Genomic DNA, 20,716 nt, shown 5'->3' with positions numbered 1-20,716 from the left:
GAATAATTTTTAGAAAAAAACTTTAGATATGCCGTAATTACTATAAAATGAAACTTTTTGGCTTGGTGGCGGCGGAAAAATGTGCATTTTAATTATCAATTGCGTAAAATTAAAATTCACTTCTCGAACCGATTCGGTGACAGTTCGCGGTCATTCTGTCACTGTTATGTGATAAATATCAATCATAATTACACAAACCCGGCTAGACAAACCCTGCTTTGCCAAACAAACCATTCAAAACCTGGGATGTTTTTTTAAATTATGATGACATGCAGCTTCCGTAGTTTAACCTCAAAGTTCGCCGTTATTTGTAATAAGCCTAGCCAATCCTATCCAAAATTTACCTTGTTTTTTTTTCTTTGGTGTACCGTTAAAATTTCTTGATTAGTTAGGTGTACCGTGAACATAAAAAGTTTGCGGAACACTGGTCTAGACATCAATAACGAAATTAAACATGTGTAAAAAATGGTACACACGGGCATATTGACGGGAAAAACCCTGGAGAATCATAACCGGAAAAGTCGTGCATAATCAATGAACCCGTCAACTGTTATATTTTACAGATAAGATAAAATAAGAGATATAATGCGAACGAGAATTCGTAGAACTGGCAGAAGTAAAGGGCGTCTGGCAGAAACTAGTTTAGAGGCAAATACCCGGATATGGGTAAAAAAAAATTGTATTTCACTGAACAAATAATGTTATTTTATAGCAATGGGGAAAGCATATCGTAATAGTTTAATGATTATGATCGAGTTTTAGTTAGTTTTTTTGGGTTAATTTAATAATTTAAGCGTATTTTCTAACCTTCAAACATAACTTTGATTGAGAACAAAATGAATGAACTTTAATGCATCTTTTACCATCTCCCCCGACATAAATAGTTGGTTCTTATAGTAATAAAGTTGAAACCAAGTGCTATTTTTTAATTTTTTGCGTAAGGCCGCATTCGACAACTTTATCTTTCTTTGATATAAACATATCAATAAGTTAATCAACCACTGGAATTATCGAAGTCAAATTTACTTGCTAACCAAAATTACTGTAGTGCGCATTCAATATGTAATTCATAGATCCCTGTTTTATAATATCGAGTAGTAAAAATGTATATTCACCACGTGAGGTCTTTGAGGCAGGGGAAGTGTCTTGGCGAATCCATTTAATCCCAAAAGCCTGGGTTCACTGTGTGGGAAGCCGTTGTAGTGCTCCATCCCGTTCTTCATGAGGCCGTTCTTGAGGACTCCGTTGCCATGGTAACCGTTGCTGAGGTCGTCGAGTCCATTGAGACCGTTGCTGAGACCGTTGAGTCCGTTGCTGTGACCGTTGCTCATGATCCCGTTGGTCAGGCTGTGGCTTCGCCCGTTGCCGATGCCCTTGCTGAGAACGTTGCCGTTGTTGCACTGACTATACCCATTCGTAAATAGTCCGTTCGCTAGCAAGGGGGAAGAGTAACCGTTGTTCTGGTGTCCGTTCGCCCCCTTCGCGTGCACTCCGTTCAGTTCACTTTGGATGCAATTCATGATAAAGAATGCTTCAACCACTTAAAAAATATATATTGTGAAATTTTGTTTTGTTCACACGAGCGCGATTAATTCATATATTAACGATTGCACAAAACAAATTATTTAACGGCGATATGTTATTTCCAATAGTAGTACTATGTAGGTATGCAAAAAATCAAGCGACGAAGCGGCAAATATATGCGTCATGGAAAAAAGGCTTTACTCTCACAATATGAACGAAAGAATGCTGCACTACTGACGTACGAATTTTAAAAGTAGGGTTTATTAATTCGTGTTTGTTTGTTTATAATTTACAAGGGATGTCTCGACCGACGCCGAACAACTAACGACACGTCCCGCTCGGAAGGCCGGTGATCTGTCACTGGTTTGCGGTTAGAGCCGGTAACTAGTTGGTTACTGGGACCGGCGACTTGGCCGCCGTGGCCCGATATTGTAAGTGCAGCTATAGGTGCCACGGGGATTCCAGCGTTGATAATCGCGGGGTCGCAGTCGAATTAAATACTTATACCCATTAGGGGTAAACGTACAACTTTCTTCGGGCTGTTGGAACTCATGTGGTATTCACATTAACAAAAACAAATCGAAATGAGAATTTTAAAAAAAAAGAACCATAAGAAATGCGGTGAGTATTTATTTATCGCTTATTTTTTAATTTATATACTTTTTTCGAGTTACCTGTAAAAAAACTAAGAAATCTAACCCACTTGTGCACGAGTATAAAAATATATTTTAAAATACACACGTCTGTATATATATATTATTTTTTTTTATTAGTAAAAAAAAGATACATGATTTACATTACACAATATTGAATATAGTACAGTTATTAATTACATAAAATATGTATTTGATGTACCCCCATAAATAAGCAGGGCTTGTGTGTATGGGGGTGTTGTTATATTGGTTTATATTTGATATTATTCAGTTCAACTGTTCGGAATACTTTTTAAGGTGGCTTAAAATTTAATATTAAAAACTATATTATTATGTGTGTCACACCCATACCGCGAGAGGGTTTGTATTAAGAAAATCTTAAGGAAAAAGGTTGTTTTATTAAATTTAGTAGCCAAAATTTGCATCGGGTTTACAAAAAGTCTACGAAAAAAACGTACCTCTACCATCCAGACGTTTTACGAACACGGGCTAGTAGGATTAATGGGCGTTCTACATCTTTAAGTGACTTCCGTAGATTTTTTTGTTGTTTTGTTGTCCGGGAAAATTTGTACCAACTTGAACCCGACTTCTCTTGGATTCCAAAACACTAATCTAAATATTTATATATTTGTTTATTTATATAACAAATTCAGATAAAAAAGCTGTGTGTATTTCATGACGTCAGATCTCTCGTTCAGACTATTTTAGATATGCCTATTTTTAATTAAATTTGAGAACAGTTTTGTAGTCTTAAATCATACAAATTTTATTTGAGGTATGTTTCATTCTTTAATAATAAAATAATTCAAGTTGGTTAAGAAGCCTGTCCCGGTAAAACAAGAGATCCTGGGTTGGTTGTATACCTAGTTGTGACCGTTATCTTTTTTTATTTTTCAGTGTCTTGTACTGTTTCATGTTTCGTTTAGATTTAAGTATTATCTTTTTCAATGATATATTATAATGATTTATTAACAAGATGAAAATATGTAATTGCTTGTATTTTTGGTATAATAATAATAAATTGAGTATAACTCAACAGTGTGGGCACAGGTTATGCTATTCATTTACTCATGATAGAAAGAATTCAAAATATTTTTTTAGGATTTATTAATTTCAGAACTGGTATTACATGGGAATATGTCATTATGATTATCTACTATGTCAACTGAATTTATTAAAACTATCCGAAAGCAGAAAAGTTCATGACTTAACTTATATATAAAACACCATAAATTCAATAATTGACACCCCTGAACTATTTATAATACTTTATTTCTTTATATATACCTAACAAACAAACATCTAGACAATATCTAGCGTTTTATTGCGACAACACCAATACGGCATCACAATGGTATGCTTCCGTTCGCCGCGGGGGTATAACTCCAATAGAAAATTGGAACCAAAAAAAAAGACATGGTAATCTCTGTGGTCATCCAAGGAAAAACTCTGAATTTTGACAGCCGAGTACTGGCTGAGTGGATATCTGTGGTGGTTTCGTTTGATAATCTTGAACTTGAAGAACGTCGTTGTGTTGATTGATGAGATTTGGCATATTTGAATATATTAGTAGATGATGATATAGTAGTAGATGTGTTCAGCTGCACGGAATATAGTTATAAGAAGGCTATAATAACATACCTCTGTCGTAATTATCAATGTTATTAGGCATAATTCTATTCATAAGTTATCACAGAACCTAAACTATGCACTTACATCAGATATCAGACAGATGAGTGTTATCTAATAATTTTATATACTTAATCAAAACTATAATTTTTCCCAAAATTGTTATGAGATGTCTTACTGACAGCCCTGATTCAATAGAGCTAACTCTTAGTTCTCAGCAAATTCAACCAAATTCAATATTGAAGGTAACAATAACCTCAATACTAAACTACTGTACGGATTGAAAATAAAAATGCTATTGTAACTATGTATACCAGATGTTATTCTTGTTTAATTTTCAACATAATTTCTCAGTAATTATTCTGTTAAACATAATACTGTTTCGCTCCTGTGAACCACTGTAAACATAAATCATGTATATTGTAAAAGCCTTTTACGGCGTCTAAATAAATAAATAAATAAATAAATAAATATATTGTTTACCCGACTTTAGCGAGATGTCTGTCAATTTGTGGTTCTCAGTTCTCAGTCGGGAGCAAAAGGCCGGGTAGTTCATTAAGAAATTACGAGTTGCCAGCGCTTAATCTTGACATCTCGTCAAGATCTTGAATAATCGACCTCTCGAATACAAAATAGGACCCGGTGGTCCAAACAAAAAAAAAACAGGTGGGTTAGTTTGTACCACCGGGATCTTCCACAACCGTTACGAGATAGTGGAGGGTGACCGAACCCTCTGATCGATTTGGAAGCTTTTGAGAAATCAATAAATAGAACCAGTACATGTTGTTTAGAGTTAAGTTGTGAATTTATATAATTAGAAAAATTCAAGCAATTTATCATAACTTTTTTTTGAAAAACATACTGGCATGAATCAATAATAATTTTTTTAAAATTATTTATCCAAATTTATAGATATATATTTTTCTAAAAAATATTCCAATGCAGGTATTATAGAAATCGGCCTGTAATTATTTATTAAGGAGTGATTTCCATTTTTAAAGATAGTCCTTACAATGCAATTTTTTAATTCATCAGGAATGTGGCTCGTGAGTGGTTTATTTATGGTTCGCCGTATTTGGGTAATGATTATAAGCACGTTGTTGACATATTTAAAGTATCAATCACAATATAAACAGGTCTTAGTAGAATTTATATCGCAAAGCAGATCAACAAATCTAATTCAACAAACTGCCTAGGCAGATCTGCTTCTACTTATTTCTTTTATTTATTGTACTACCAAATCTGTTAATTTTCCCACTTGCATTATGGAGTATTTTTCATTTTTTTGCGATGCTGATACTTATTTATATGTGCTTATATAAAAAAAATAAACTCGTAAGGCTGATTTTAGTGTCACGCCGACCGCACGCGCACCGTCGGCGCTGATGGTCGAGATATATGAACTTCTAGGAAGCGTTTTTGAATGACGCGTAGCTAGCTATCAGCGCTGATGGCTACGCGGCCGTACGCGTCGCGCGTCGGCGCCGCGTAGCTGTCGGCGCTGACGATCGCACGAGCGCCTCTGCTTTCAGCGATCGTTCTAGTGTCGAGCGGAGCAGACGTCATCGCGTGTACAGTCATGGCGAATCGCGAAGTGGATACAGGTCGAGTTATCGATGAGGTTCGCCAAATAACAAGACAACGTCTCCAGCAACGGCTCTCTGCTCAATCAATGGATGAACATGGAGTCTTCGTCGTCGCCGGTTTTTATTTTTTTGGGATAGGTAGTACAAAGCAGTAATAACTAATACACTCCGCATTTTGGTCTTCGACTGTACAGTAAGGCGGTCAGTACGATACTGAAACGAGCCACGCTGAGCCTCAGCGCTGACGAACTACGCGCTGATCTATGAGCGCTGACGGTGAGCGTGACACTAAAATCAGCCTAAGATCCCAGCTGGTCGTGAAATTCAAAATAAATAATGTAAAAATTATAAAATGCAACTGTTGATTGCAACTGGAAAGATAAATAAACAAAACATAAATAATAATACGATAGCGTTGGAAAAATCATTTTGTGCAGCGATCTAAAGGTGATTTTTCACGAAAACGGCGCTACACAAATCATTGAAATATTATTATTAAAACTTCCGAAAATTAACATAAAACAAATGGCAGATATATAGCTCAAATTCTTAATCAATAAAGCGCATCGATCGAATGATAAATTATCAAGGACGATTAAAATTAACGATACAAATAGTGGTGTGATATACGAATGATTAATAATTTTAATTATGAATTATGCATTATTTGAAATCGACAAATAATCACACGATAAATACTTAACATGCATCGTACGATACTTTATGACTGACAATAAACACTAAAGACAATACATTATGATCCAATAATTATCTTTTCGAAGAAGGCGGCCCGCCATGTTGGAAACACATGAATCGCGTGGACAAACCGCGCCACTTGTTCCCGACCAATCAGAGGAGTGTTTGTAATCGCGCATGCGTCATGCTTCGATAGGCTCCACGAAGCGATTTCCTCAAAACTCAAACAAAATGTGCGCCACGATACAAAAAGGGGCAAACTACTAGAAACGACAAATTAAAAATTTTAATGTTGTCACAAAAACCTTTTTATTAGATGCGAAAATTTTAAGGAGTCACAAATTATGAATTCGGCAGCATACGTGGAGGAAAATTTTGCCAACGTATTCTTGGTACATTGTAAAAAGGTATTTTTTCATAGATTATTTCCTAGAGGTTTCGTACCTTTTGATGTAATGGTACATTTTAGCGGCGTTTTTTCAAAGCTGGCAAATTTTGTAAGTGCACAATAGGGAAAATCAAATGGATCTCAAAGATGACAAAGTGAGAAAAATAATGTACCCACGTGACAACAGGGTTACATCATTAGTATTGTGTGATTAATTGGATTCAATGGTCGTTTTTCTCGGTACAAAAACGCCGCTATAATTTAAGAGGATATTTTTTATGGTTAGTAGTCATATACATGGTGTCCAGAAACACAAAGTACAAACGTGAACCTCAAAGTGAACCCAAAAAACTTTTTCGATTTTTAATTTGTTTTTTTTCAACAACTAAACAAACTATTGGAGCCGTGTGTACGCTTTTAAAAGAGCACTAGCATTATATAAACAGCAAATTTTGTTCAATTTTTACCTAAATAATTCCACCTTTGGTCTCAATTTACTCTAAAACGAAAGCGCAAATAAAAAAAATATACCACAAATTCGACTCGAAGTTCCCGAAAAGTCACGATTATTTTTAAGATTGTACGGGAATATAATTGACTTTTTATGAAAAAAGATGCTTAAAATACGATGAATATAATGACCGCAAATAGTGCCATATTACAGCGTAGTTACGGTAGTAAATCTACAGTTTATTTCCGAGATTGATTTCTAAAAACCACCCTCTCACTTTTCCGACCCTTCAGAAAGAAATGTAATACTTCTTAATGAAATTTTGCACATTTTACGTTGAATAGTAATAATATTTGTATGATTTGTATAGCGCCGTTTTTGTGAAAAATCACCTCAGGGGCGCTGTACAAATATATAATACATTTCGACAATTATCTATGTTATTAGTAACTATATATGGAGATAATATACAGTACAATACTTACCTGGTAGGTTACTTGAGATTAACACTTAATTAACATTATCTAATTGTTTATTAGCGAAATTTAGATACAGGATTTAGGACATAATTGGAAAATTGAATATAACTGGACTTTCTCCTAGGAATGGTATATTTAATTTAAGGGTACGACAGCTTAAAAAGGTAAGTTTTTAGTTTAGACCTGAATTCTGTTGGACTTGTTATGGATCTTAGTTCCGGGCATAGACATATGAATATTAGTAGACCTGCCCTAAGTGATTAAAAGCGTATTATCCCCACTCCCCATACCGGTTCCATTGGAGCCGGCTGTGCTCGCGTATGGCCTCAAGTGAAATTTGAAAACGTGACGTCATCATTCTTGTGCGAACTATGGTCGAGGCATCATCGGTTCATTTTACGAAATAACACGGCAAAATGTTAACTTGTGCTATGAAAACTTGTAAAAATAGATTTGAAAAAGAGAATAAACCCAATTGTCGTATTACATTCCATATATAAGCATTATTTTACTTTATTTTAAGCATATTCACATCGTATAATATGAATCAGTTGTTACTATCACATCGAGAAACGTCTGGACGCGAAACACAAAGCTGGTTGGTTGCTGGGAAGTAAATTATGAACATTTATAAAAGTGTCTTAACTAAATACTTAAACGAAATATTCGACTCTGAAAATAGAACCGAATTTTTTTGCCGAATTTGGACTTCCGCAAATTTGTTCATAACGTGACGAGTAATTTGCGCTCCCATGTAAAAATGTCTATTCATTCAAAAGCAGATTTTACTTTTAAGAAGTAAATGGTGATATTATAATGCGAGATGCCTATTTACTGTCAGATTGATTTATTGACGAATCACAGTCAGCCTTACTCCCTTCGTTCTTCAACAGTTGATTTTACCCCTCGCCATTATCTTCTCGTCTATTAATTCCTATGTCTGTGGTTCCGGGGGAGTTTATTCCAAGCCTTCGGCCCAGATACTCCGAAAGCGCGATCACCAAACTTAGTATTTGACTTGCGCTTAGGTTCTATCAGTCTGCCTACAGCTGATGATGTTGTTGATCTAAGAGTAGCTGCCTTAGACCAGTGGTTTTTTTACACTAAGAGCAAAATTACTGCCTATTTCTGATATGGAAAAAATTGTGTATCCGGGCAACGCCGGGGACTTCAGCCAGTTCTAAATAATTATAATATGTCCATGGTATTGACAAGTTTGCAAATGTTGCAAACTCGGACGTTTAACTCTTGATGACAAAAAAACGTTTGTAACCAAGTGGGTCTTCCGACGACCCCATGCATTTTTCTGTCTTATGGGCTTTTAAACTATAGACATCCCAATTATTCAGTCAATTATTAATGGTAACTTATGTATTTGCGCAGAAATGCGTAAAATACTAAAATGATATGTCAAGTATTTAAGCTAATATGAGGAAGATACTCATTTTGGGTACTACCTACTCCCCCCACTTGTAAGGTTGCCTTACTCTCAAATATAGAAAAATCAATGTAAAAAACAAGGTTTATACGATACATCCATTTTCGAAAAAAATAATTATAAGCAATAATCAGTCGCCTGAAATATCAATACAAATTGAAAATATCTCCCGAGTAAAAATAAATGCCGCCAACGGAATTGAACCCCTGCCTTCTGATGTCCAGTCAGGTGCTTTGAAACCACTGAGCTATGTCGGCTTATTTCCAACCTGCCAATTGATTCAATATGTACTAGTACCTCAATCAACAACAATTACTGCTTATTATATTTTTTCCACCTGTAAACAACTAACTCACCCAACCAACCCACCTGTAAACAACCAACCAACAACCACTCTGGTCCGTTCTCAACTTGAATACTGCACCTCCATATGGAATCCACTTTACGATATCTATAAAGAAAATATTGAAAGTATTCAAAAGAAATTTCTGCGATGCCTCAATTACAGAATGAGCGCACCCAAACGCGGGTACATAAATATGCTCTCGAGTTATAACGTCTCCACTCTATCTAACCGGCGAACATACCTTGATCTCATGACTCTGTATAATATCTGTTACAACGTTATTGACTGTCCCGACTTACTGAAATTAATTAACTTCAAAGTACCACCCAGAGTAACAAGGCTTAACGACTTATTCCACATTAGCAGGACGCGTACAAATGCTGGTGTCAGGGATCCAATCAGAAGAATGTGCGAATCACTTAATCAGAATCAAAACCTCAAGGACTCTGACTTATTTTTTGATACACGCACTACTTTTAGTAGAAAAATGAAGACTGTTTTCCTACAAAGTTCAAAGTAAATAACTTAGACATACTTCGTTTAAATATATATATATATATTTTTTAATTTATGTTTAACATTGTTTATCTATTTATATATTTTTTTTTGTTTTACCCTCTAAATTTTTTCAAAAATAATTTGTAAATTCTTTTAAGGATATTGCGCATTTTTTTCATTTCTCTATTTGTAAAATAATATTCTTATGTATATATTTTTCCCCTATTTATAAGTCAAAATATTTGTAAATGTTTTTAACTGCTGTTTAAGTCAATTCGTGAGAAATAGTTTGGATGCAGGTGAATTCTCTAGTTGATGTTTTGTATATTCTTGTCAATTGATATCTGTATCTGTTTTTTCTCCTAAATAAAAAAAAATTAAATAAAACTTTATTTTTGTAGGAAAGGCCTTGTTAGTGCTAAATTTCTCACTAGATGGCGGCGAGACATATTATATCTTCATTGGTGAAATATTTTTGACTTGTCAAATATTATTATTTGCAATAATTAGTCATAGTTATTATTAATATATTTTTACTCGGGAGACATTTTCAATTTGTATTGATATTTCAGGCGACTAATTATTGCTTATAATTATTTGTTATCCTTTATGCTATGCATAAAACCTTGTCTTATAAACATGAGTTTATCATTAAAAAATAATAATATTTTCGAAATGCCTATATGGCTGTGTGTTTACGGGACTACTGCCAAAAGTAGATTTTCATCTCGATCAGATGTCGGAAGTGGGTTAATTTCCGCTTCCAAAGTTTGCATTCATTCATTACAGAAAACAATAGTGAAATTCAAATAGATTTATTTAAAAGTACCGTCATGAATTTGTCATCAATTGGCTACCTACAAAGTGAATGCGGTCACTGCTGTTCAGTCATGGATGACGCAGATGAAGAAATGATACCCACTAGCCATCTCTCTACTCAACAATTAAATAAAATATTGCTAACATTACTTTACCGGATTGGGAAGTTGCAAACTAAATTAATTTTAAATGATGATTACACGTTGTGACGTAGTAAGTAATACGCAATAGCGTAACGATGCCAAGTAATAATTATTATATATTGAAAAAAATTAAATGTATTTTTAAATCCTTCCAATTACCTAACATTTATTAGGTAATTTTCAGTAATGTGTGAAAGAGAGACGAGTGTTTTTGTCTACCCTTTTTCGCCCGAGAATACATTTACGAGATCTTTCTTGAAAATATGAAATAGAAAATAGTGATTTTTTAGAATTTATTATATTAATTCCACACTGGAGGCCTTGAGGAAAATGATTTCCCTCGGAGCCTTTGAGCCATCTTTGAGGATGCCGTGTGGATGATTCTCTTTAAGGAAAGGAAAGAGTGAACCTGGGGTTTTTTTAAAGGGGAAACACAAAGGCCGGCAAATCATTCCACGGCCGAGCCGTTGAACTCAAGATTCGGTCGTAGGAACGACCCGTTCTCATAAATACAAATGCTGCGCGGGTTTGGCTTGTTTCCCAACCCGTAGCGTGGCGTGTTTTTTTTGTACCGGTACCGACAGAATCAGTGACGCTAGCTCCTCGGAGCATCTTTCATTGGAATACCGGTAGCACAAGGACGGTATTCCCACCTGCCGCCTGTGCCCTAAAGATTGCAATCCGTTAGTAAAGATAGGATAAGCTATCACCAAAGGTGGCTGCCAAGTTCAACAGCGGGGCGCACTTGCGATTGATACAGGGGTTAGCAGTTGTGTAATTATTATGCTTTGTTTATTATAACAGTAAAATGGTTATTATAAAAATCCGTAACTCAGAATGATAACGACGTTGCGAGCTAAAAAGAGTGCTATTGTAAAATAAATTCCCATACAGAAAAAGCTGTGCATTGCAATTCCATGATTGTAGAGATAGCGGCTCTAGACTTTGATTATTTTTTTGTAAATACCGGACAACTGTCCGGAGCAAGTGGAGCTATGGCATCCCCAATTTGGGCATTTGTGAGGCTAAAGAGAGTGGAAGGGACGGAGAGAAGAAGGTGAGAAAATAAAGCTAGAAAAATATATGAAATCTTAACATATTGCTAAAGGTTCGACAGCTCATTGACTTTATTGACATATTTAAATTTGCACACATCTTAAAATGGATTAATCCCACGCATAGCTAATGTGACTTTTCAAAATGATTCATTAAAAAAATATCGCGTGGGAAGTTGATTCTAAATCCTGGTCAAATTATTATTAAAAGGACACAGTTCATTATTATTTTTATTTCGGAAGAATATTTGAAATTTCAAAGTACAATCCAGTATTGTTGGCCTCACTGGGTGGCTTACTCGTGCTGAGGCCTCCATTTTATAATACAAAAAAATACATAATACATTTAAAGAAAATATATATAATATTGGTGAAGAAATTTAAACTAAAAATTTAGATTTAAAATTAAAGTAAAATAAAATCGGTATATTTATATTATATGTTGTGTTTTTGTGAGTGATGTGTGTTTTATATTGGTTTTGTGTCTGAATTTATTTTTGTTTTCCTCCATTTTATTTTCAAGTGTTAGACTGTTGAATGCTTTTACATCATGGTATTGATAGTGTCTTTGTCCAAAGCTAGTATTTACCGTTCAAAGCGTAAATCAAATCCTACTTATTATTTATTTATTAATAGATGTACATTACTAACCATCACGCCGTTTCCCGGGCAGAGAGGATGTACGGTCACACAACTCTGACTTGGCACAAACTCCTTGCCTCATTCACATTGATACATCGTCTCATACATAATTTAGGTAGATACTTAATTAATACGAAAGATAGTGATGACAAACTGAGCCACTCGGGCATATATAAACTTAATTACAATGGTAGTTCCGCTTTTTATATCTGAAAAAGACGAACGTCAACATAGAAGTAAAATAACATCTTATGCCACGTATACATACGCGAGCCGAACTGTCGGACTGAGCCTCAACTTATGGGAAAGGGACAAAGCAACCGCAAAGGGTGCGAAACGCAGTTGCTTCGTTCCTTTCCCGTAATTCGTGGCTCGGTTCGAGTTCAGGTTCGCAAATGTATATGTACCATTAGATGTTTAAATAATAATACATTTTCTGAATTCGCGAATCTTTTAATATAAACTAATCACTCTTTCAAGAGGAAACTCTGAAACTAAAATATTACATTAAAATGTAATTTATAATGGGAATTTTTTAGAAATTTACCAACCCTCGGGTAATGAACAGTGAACACAAATTCAGACTTAATTTATTGTAACGTAAATACACGAAATTATTGTAAAGAACCTTTTACTTAATCAAGAGTTCCCAACACACTAAATCTGCAAGTAAAGGCAGAGATATAACAATTATCGAGTAAATATCTATATTTTGGGGACAATCAATTTGCAAGTAGTACCATTGAATTATACCTCATCGAGTTATTACATGTATTTATATCAGTTCAACAATAAAAACAGGTGTTCACTGAGGAAACAGGTTATCCTTACACCTTTATCATTCCTCCCAAAGGAACGTAATACGTTCCTTTGACCCTTTGTTTTACAATAAGGGTATATACCCTCTCTGGGTTAGGTCAAGTTAGATATCTCGACCAGACCTGCCAGAGGTAACCCAGGTTATGTAACTTACCTTTCTAGGGCAAAACATGACCTTTTATTGGTCATCACAGGTGTATCATACCTTCTCGAAGTCACACCTGTAAGCCAAAGCGGCGCCCTAATTAGTACGAGACGAAGCTATGCGGGAATGAGAAAGTATTCGATCGAAGAACTAATATAACCAGATAAAAGGCTACTAATTGGAATTAGGTTAAATAATTTAGAAGCCCTCGAAATTAAGAAAGCATTCAATAATAACTCGAGATATTGAAAGAAGGGTAAATGCAGGTAACTCCATTAATGGAGGACTGAACACAGTTGGCGCTAACAAAAAAATGTCCAAAGAAGCGAAGTTAGCAGTCCACAATGGAGTGCTGGTACCTACCCTGATGTATGGAAGTGAGGCATGGAACTGGCAGAGAAAGGAAAAAGTAAATTGAATGCTGTTGAAATGAGATCCCTGAGGCGTATGAGTGGTAAAACAATGTATGATTGCGTGAGGAATGTGGAGATCTGCAAAGAGTGCAAGGCTGATGTAAGCGTAATGAGAAGATTAAGAAAGGGACGCTTAGATGGTTTGAGCATGTAGAACGAATGAGCGAAGAAAGGAGTGTAAGGAGGATATATGATGCGAATGGTAGCAGAAGTCGGGGACGCCCGAGGAAGACATGACACGATCAAGTGAATCAGATACTCTAGTCAAGCCATGTCAAGAGTCAGAATAATAGAAGAGTATGTATGAATGTGAATGAGGCAAGGCGTGCGTGCCAAAACAGAGTTGTTTGGCGGTCCGTCCTCTCTGCCTACCCCTGAGGTGAAACGGCGTGATGGTTAGTTAGTTAGTGAATAATAACTCCAACATAATTAATAATCAAATAAATTTAACTGATAGTTTCATATTTAATTTGTTCCGTTAACTGTTTTCTTCCCCTCTTACCTACTCTCCTATAATAATTCGTCACCAATAAGGTGTTTTCTTTTCTATTTGTCTCTTTCTCTCATTGTTTTATGTTTTATATACATATTATATGTGTCGCAATTATTATTAATTAATACATTAAAAGCCTTGATGATGAGATGAGAAGAACCTGGTTGGTTGTAATTTATTAATTCAATAAAAGTGGAGAATTACAATGTGTGTTTCTTGCATTTAGTATATAATGTCACACCTCAAAGTATTTGTAGTATTCCTTCGAGAAATCGTAATCTTCTGTTATTCTCTAGTTAGACTCTTGGCATATTCATAATAAAATAAATAATCTTAAATGACAAACACGGAGCGTATCGCGCCTATATGTGGAACAGATGACGTATGAAAACGATGCAATGAGTCAAATAGACAAGATAATAATAAGATGAGAAAGGTGATTCCCTCTCACTGGAAATTTCTAAACACAAACAAGTTCACGGGAATTAATCACAGATTTAAGATTATTAGAAGGTAGGCCTACATAGGTACCTACGTGATAAATTATTGTGCAAACATTTCAGGTATAATAATAATATTTAATACAGGTAAGTCCGGGTAGGTCCGGGGGTAAAGTGTTCTAACCTCGGTAGGTGATTCTAAGTGATTGTACAAGTAAAAATCGGTAGAGATATTTTTCCCATACAAAAAGACATACCTACCTACTAAAAATCCTTATTGTGAGGTACAGACTGTTGACCGTATAACTCGTCAAAATGTCAGTTAACACACCTATAAAAAGTGTTATAAAGTTTTGAAAAGTGATGAACAAACACTAGATTAAATAGTTACGTATGTAACCTAGTTTTAGTTTCATCAGGTATTAATAACTTTATATTATATCACCTTTTAAAGGTGTGTTGAATTGTAATTTTGAGGAGTTACCATGGAACCGTACAAACTAAACCATGGACACCTGTTTACTACTAGTTCTGTAGGCAGTAGATCTTGCGTCCAAAAAGTATGTTTCTAATTTATTCTTATTCAATAAATCAAAATCAAAATTTCCACAAAAACATAAGATTTGTACTTAAATACATACCTACTTATTTATAAACAATGACTATTTTATGTCACGGATCAAGTCATGTCAACGACTTTTGCTGTCCGCGGGTAAAATGCACTAACTTTGGGAAGTCATTTTACATGATGGTAGAAGTAAAAAAGATAAATAACATTTTCGTATATCCAACCATTTTTTCCCATGCTTAAATATTTTTCCTTGTAAGAATATTTATTTTCCAGTACAAACAATTCAACTTTTTTGCTCTAAAATAAAGTAGTTATCCGCGTCTGTATGTGCGCTTAGTGCTTCTAAACTACGCAACGGATTTTGATAGCGTTTTCACTATCATTTAGATAATTTCTTCCGGAAGGTTTAAAAATATGATACGCGCATATCATATTTTTAGAATGTAGAAAAAAGTCGATGTTTTGTAATCAAGACGTAAAAACATATTTTCGGGCACTACATTGCTAACACTAAACCTCATGAGATACATATATCAAAATAATGTACTACGGATTTGTGTATCTTAAAAAGGCCTACAGAATTTTTTTTTATTTTTTATATTTACTCCACACAGGAGGCCCTGAAGAAAATAATTTCCCTCAGGGCCTATGTCATCTTTGGGGATGCTGTGTGGAGGGTCTTTTTGTGGAGAGGAAGTAGTGAACATGGGTCTTGAAGAGTCCCATGTTGTAGGAGGGAGGAAACACAGAGGCCGGCAGTTCGTTCCACAGCCGAGCTGTTGAACTTAAGAACGAATCGTAGAAGCGACCCGTTCTCATGTGACAAGTGTCAACTGTGTACAAATGTTGGGCGCGCGTTTGGCGTGTATCCCGACTACGCACCGGTGCCGAAGGGATCAATGACGCTAGTTCTTCAGAGCATCTTCCATTGTAATACCGATAGAACAAGGACAGCATACCTACCTGACGCCTGTGCTCTAAAGATTGCAGTCCGTTTGTTAAGATTGGGGAATCTATCAAACGGACCGCCCGTTTCTGCACAGAGTCAAGGGTTTTTTTCAGGTATTTTGGGGCTCCAGACCAGAGATGGCTGCCAAATTCGACAGTAGGGCGCACTTGCGATTTGTACAGGGTGAGCAGTTGTGTACTATTAAAGTATCTGCGGGCCCTGTACAGTACGCCCAGCTTCTGAGAGGCCAACTTTACTCTAGCTTCGATGGAGCCCCCGTACCTGAGCTGGTCACTTATAGTTACACCAAGCATATCAATGGAAGGCCTGTTCGGAAGATTGCTTCCGTTGAAGGAGACTAGATTATCATTTGGATCCCTTTTAGACGTAATCAGACAGGATTGGGTCTTTGAAACATTAAATTCGACGAGATTATTTTTACCCCAGGAGGAAATACTCTCGAGATAACCGTCCATTCTCTGCTTCAAAGCCCTCCGAGCCGTTGGAGTTTGTGTGCCCTTTGGGGGCTTGTCAAACAAAAAGCTATCATGAACTGTACTGTCATCCGCGTAACAATGAATCGGAAATGTCGGCGATGATATATATATCTATCTCCTAAGGGATTGTATTACGAAAGGTCACTTACCAGATCATAAGAATGAATCAGTTTGAAAGAAGCGCCCAAATGAAAGGATGGTTTAACCGACACCACAACACTTTCGGAACCCCAGCTCCAAATGTTAGCCAGCAACATGCTGTGCAATCATTACTGAAATTAACACTGAATTTCCACAACAACACCGCCAACAGCAACAGCGAAAACAACGATTTCACAGGTAATTGCCTACACTAGTCCATCAATAACTGCGTCGAAATGGCGCAGACCAACCATTCCGTGATGTAACAAATATGTCGGTAAATCGTAAGATGGCGTGACCAAAGGTAAGCTGTTCGGGTATGAATTGTGTAATGAAAATGATTATAATTATTATTTTGTTATCACCTTCCGCTGACTGTAGTGTCCCGAATAGGGATTTCAATCCCGGGTATTTTATTCAGAACCGGGATTCCGATGCTAGTATATCTGAACTTCCCGGATTGAAATTGAAATGTTCGAATTATTAAAAAAATAAGAGTTTTAACAAAAGTTTTATTTTTCGGATATTATTCACAGATTAGGTAGCCTAGCATACATTAGGTAGCATACATGCATATAAAAGTTGTACAAACGTATTTTTTTAATCAGAAAAAATGCATAAGAACACATTCAATTTTTTTAGATAAAATATAAACATCTAAAACTGCCAAATGAATTGCATCACAATTCCGAAATACTGAATGTTTTTCAGGTTTCAATAAAACTATTCTTACTTCTAAATATAACCTACCCCAAAATATTTATGACTTGTATCCCAAGATCTCCAGAATATTGTGCAATAAATGACATAAATAAATAAATAAAACATTCCCAAGCTTGAAACACGGTCGCGAGACCAACAAAAATCCCGGTATTAAGATAAGCACAACACCGGGATTACGGTGCCGAAAAAGTCCAAAGACAAATATCCCGGGATTGAAAGCTTTAGTGCCGAATAAATTATCATACAAGTTCCTTATCTATTTGCATAATTGTTTCTGATGAAATTCACGTGTTATTCAGCCAATATATAACGTTTCAATATCCATTTCCTGGATAATATTTATTTGTCTTCATTTCGCACTATGCGTGTGCATAGCTTTTCGTTATCTATTACGTTAAAGATTTCCGTAAGAAAGAATTAAAATATTTTTTAAATTTAAAAATAAGGTTATTTACTAGAAGGTTAGGTCTTCAAAATATTTTAATAATATTGATGAATCAGAAATCAAACAAATTTAAAAAAAAAACACTGTAAAAAAATTGACACATCATAAAAAGTGAGTTGATAACATTTAACCCCATCTTACGATAAATTAATTTTCCCTCTTTCCCCCGATATACGTAATAAACGGAAAAATGCATTATAACTGTAATATGCAATCGATTTTTTGTGGGAAGGGACAGTATCGTTAACATTCGTGATTTTTGGTTATACCCTTCATTTGTCATTTAGTCAAGGCTAATAAATTGTAGTTACAGCCCTCTATTGATTCCACGAAAGTTTATAAGTTTTTCCTTTATAAGTTCACTCGGATGAAAGAGAGTATAAGTCTGTGATAATCATATACATATAATAAAGAATTTTTCACATATCGTAACTTCGTGATATTTTACTTTTGCCATTTAGTAATAACACACGGAGAAAATGAATATTTCCAATTTATTAATAATTTCTTCAAATGATTGGTAATCCGGTTGAAAACGGGATTGCAGGCCGTTTGCTAATAAACGTTTAGTAAATTCCTAATATATCGGAACACGTGCACATGCACCTGCATTTACATTTATAATACATAATTGACGAAATGCGAAAACATTATGATTTTGAGTTAAGTTTATTATATTTGGTTTTACGCCCAGCCGGGCTTTAACATACATTATTACATTATTTTAATAAAAGTTTACCATGAAACCTATCCATTATCCTATTCGTTACGGGACTGAAAACGAGTTTTTTTTACCGGATTATGATTAATTGAAGAGATTCTTAATAAATGAGCAATACTCATTTTTCTTCGTGTAGGGTTAATTTTTTTTTAAAAGAAAGACAAACATTCCCGGTTTACGAATAACCTGACAATATTTGAAAATCTCCTACACCACCACAGTAAGATAATTAGTTTTACAAAATCATTAGAGGAAGATACAAGCAAAAAATAAGTATATTCTTGGTATACCTTATATTGTCAAAAATGTAGGTAATAGGCATTAAAATCGCTTGATAAACGGAGTCTAGAAACGTTCGATTTCAAGCACAAAACTGGTTTTTATTTATTTTGTAAATAATTTTATAGGAAAGCAAAAGAGTTAATCAAGGTAAACCGTCACAGATAATCTTAGCTATAATACTGTATTTTTTAAAAGTTGTTTCCTTTAAGCGTTCATACATTTCTATTGAAAAAAAATTTTTTTAGTTGTTTACATATATATTTTTTATTGAGTAATTTATTTTTTTATTTGTATTTTATTCAAGTGAGGCGTTAGGAAAACCTTAAATTTATCTAAAGCATATTTTTGGTATTCATAATGTACACCAATTCGTTATAGTAAAATATAGCAAAATAGTGATTTAGCACTAAGCTTCGCCTTAAAATCTAATAGTTTATTTATTTATGAAACCTGTTATACGAAAGCCAGTAATATGTCTTCATACTCGATTACAATCGATTCCGCTCAATTGGGAAAATTAAAAACAGTATTTATTGATGTATTTTTAAATGGAAGTGTGTAAATCTCTAGGTATGTAAATATATATTACATTTAGACAGTAGTTATAGACCTTAGTTGTAAGTCACTAGAAATATGTCTTAGATGTAAGTCACTAGTTATTATGAATCCTAGTTGTAAGTCAGCTGTATTTATTATTTAATAAATATATTTGTACAGCTCCTTTGTAAAACGGCGTGACAGTTATTCACTTAGTTAGAAAAAAAATTTATGCTACCCTGCTTAGTTCAAGATTAAACCATTCGTTTTTTCGTATTGCACGTTTAAAAACATATAACAAAAAAAAATTTTAGCCATTTATTATTTTTCAGTCATATTTTAAAGCTCCATAGCATACGATAAAAAAATTACGTTGACGTGTAACGTGTCAGAAAAGCTGTGCAATGTTCACAACGCCGGAGTTCGCCATTATATTAGATTATTTGTTGTTTCACACCCAAAATTGAAAATGTGAGATAAGATTTCATGCACTTTGAAGATCATTTTAAAGATTTTTAACAACAATAAACAAAGAATATATGTGACAATAATAGGATAGTTTTAGGTGTTTGGAGGTAGGCGCTCAAATAACGCACTCCTCCGAACAAACTCTGTGACGTGACTGGCTCAACGCGACTATAAAAAATACCGTTATGTTATAGAACACCTTTAGTAAACTTGAAAAATCACAAAACAAAAGAAATACACATTACAAATATAGAATTATTAATTTTATTTACAATAGAAAATAATAATACTACTCCCAACTGTCTGGAGCCAATGAGAGTATCACCCAATCAGGGTATATTGTGAGGCTGAAGGTAGCCGTGAGGGGAATGAGATGAGGGAGAGGAAGGCGGGGAAGTACCTGGCTATTCAGATCTGGTCACCAAACACGGCCCAAAGTTATTACAAGCAACGTTTCAATTGTGAATGGTGGTCTTACACCAGGGCGATACTGAGAGTATCTTCCACTCTGGTGCCGCAAATATATACTTAATTGTGAAATAACACAAATTCATCAAATAAAATTTACTTGCGCACGCCGGGATATGAATCCGGTCTATCGGATTGCTAGTCTAGAGCCTTTCCCCTCGACCACGCAGGCCGTCAAATTTGAGTTGACTGAACACAAAAATTTCACACAGGAAAAAAAAAACAGAAATAACTAACATCTTACACACAGACAACCG

General features: G+C 34.9%; 1 protein-coding gene across 3 annotated transcripts in view; it reads right to left on the bottom strand.

Annotated features, from left to right (window-relative positions):
* The window catches only part of LOC149410935 (choline-phosphate cytidylyltransferase A-like), a 120,559-nt gene that overhangs the window by 73,652 nt on the left and 26,191 nt on the right, over positions 1–20,716 (bottom strand). The window contains exon 1 of one of the 3 annotated variants that reach the window (XM_089647082.1): positions 1,116–1,874. The exons of the other annotated variants lie outside the window; for them this stretch is intronic. Coding sequence (XP_089503208.1) covers positions 1,116–1,520 — 405 coding nt within the window. The 5' untranslated portion in view covers positions 1,521–1,874. Of the gene's footprint in view, positions 1–1,115; positions 1,875–20,716 lie in introns of those variants that run through there. 3 annotated transcript variants of the gene reach the window in all.

Source organism: Hesperophylax consimilis, chromosome 26 (genome assembly GCF_061612785.1).
Source record: "Hesperophylax consimilis isolate HC1 chromosome 26, BYU_Hcon_1.0, whole genome shotgun sequence".
Classification (NCBI taxonomy): Eukaryota; Metazoa; Arthropoda; class Insecta; order Trichoptera; family Limnephilidae; genus Hesperophylax; species Hesperophylax consimilis.
Note: the sequence above shows the minus strand (reverse complement) of the source record. Positions and strands in the feature narration are given on the sequence as shown.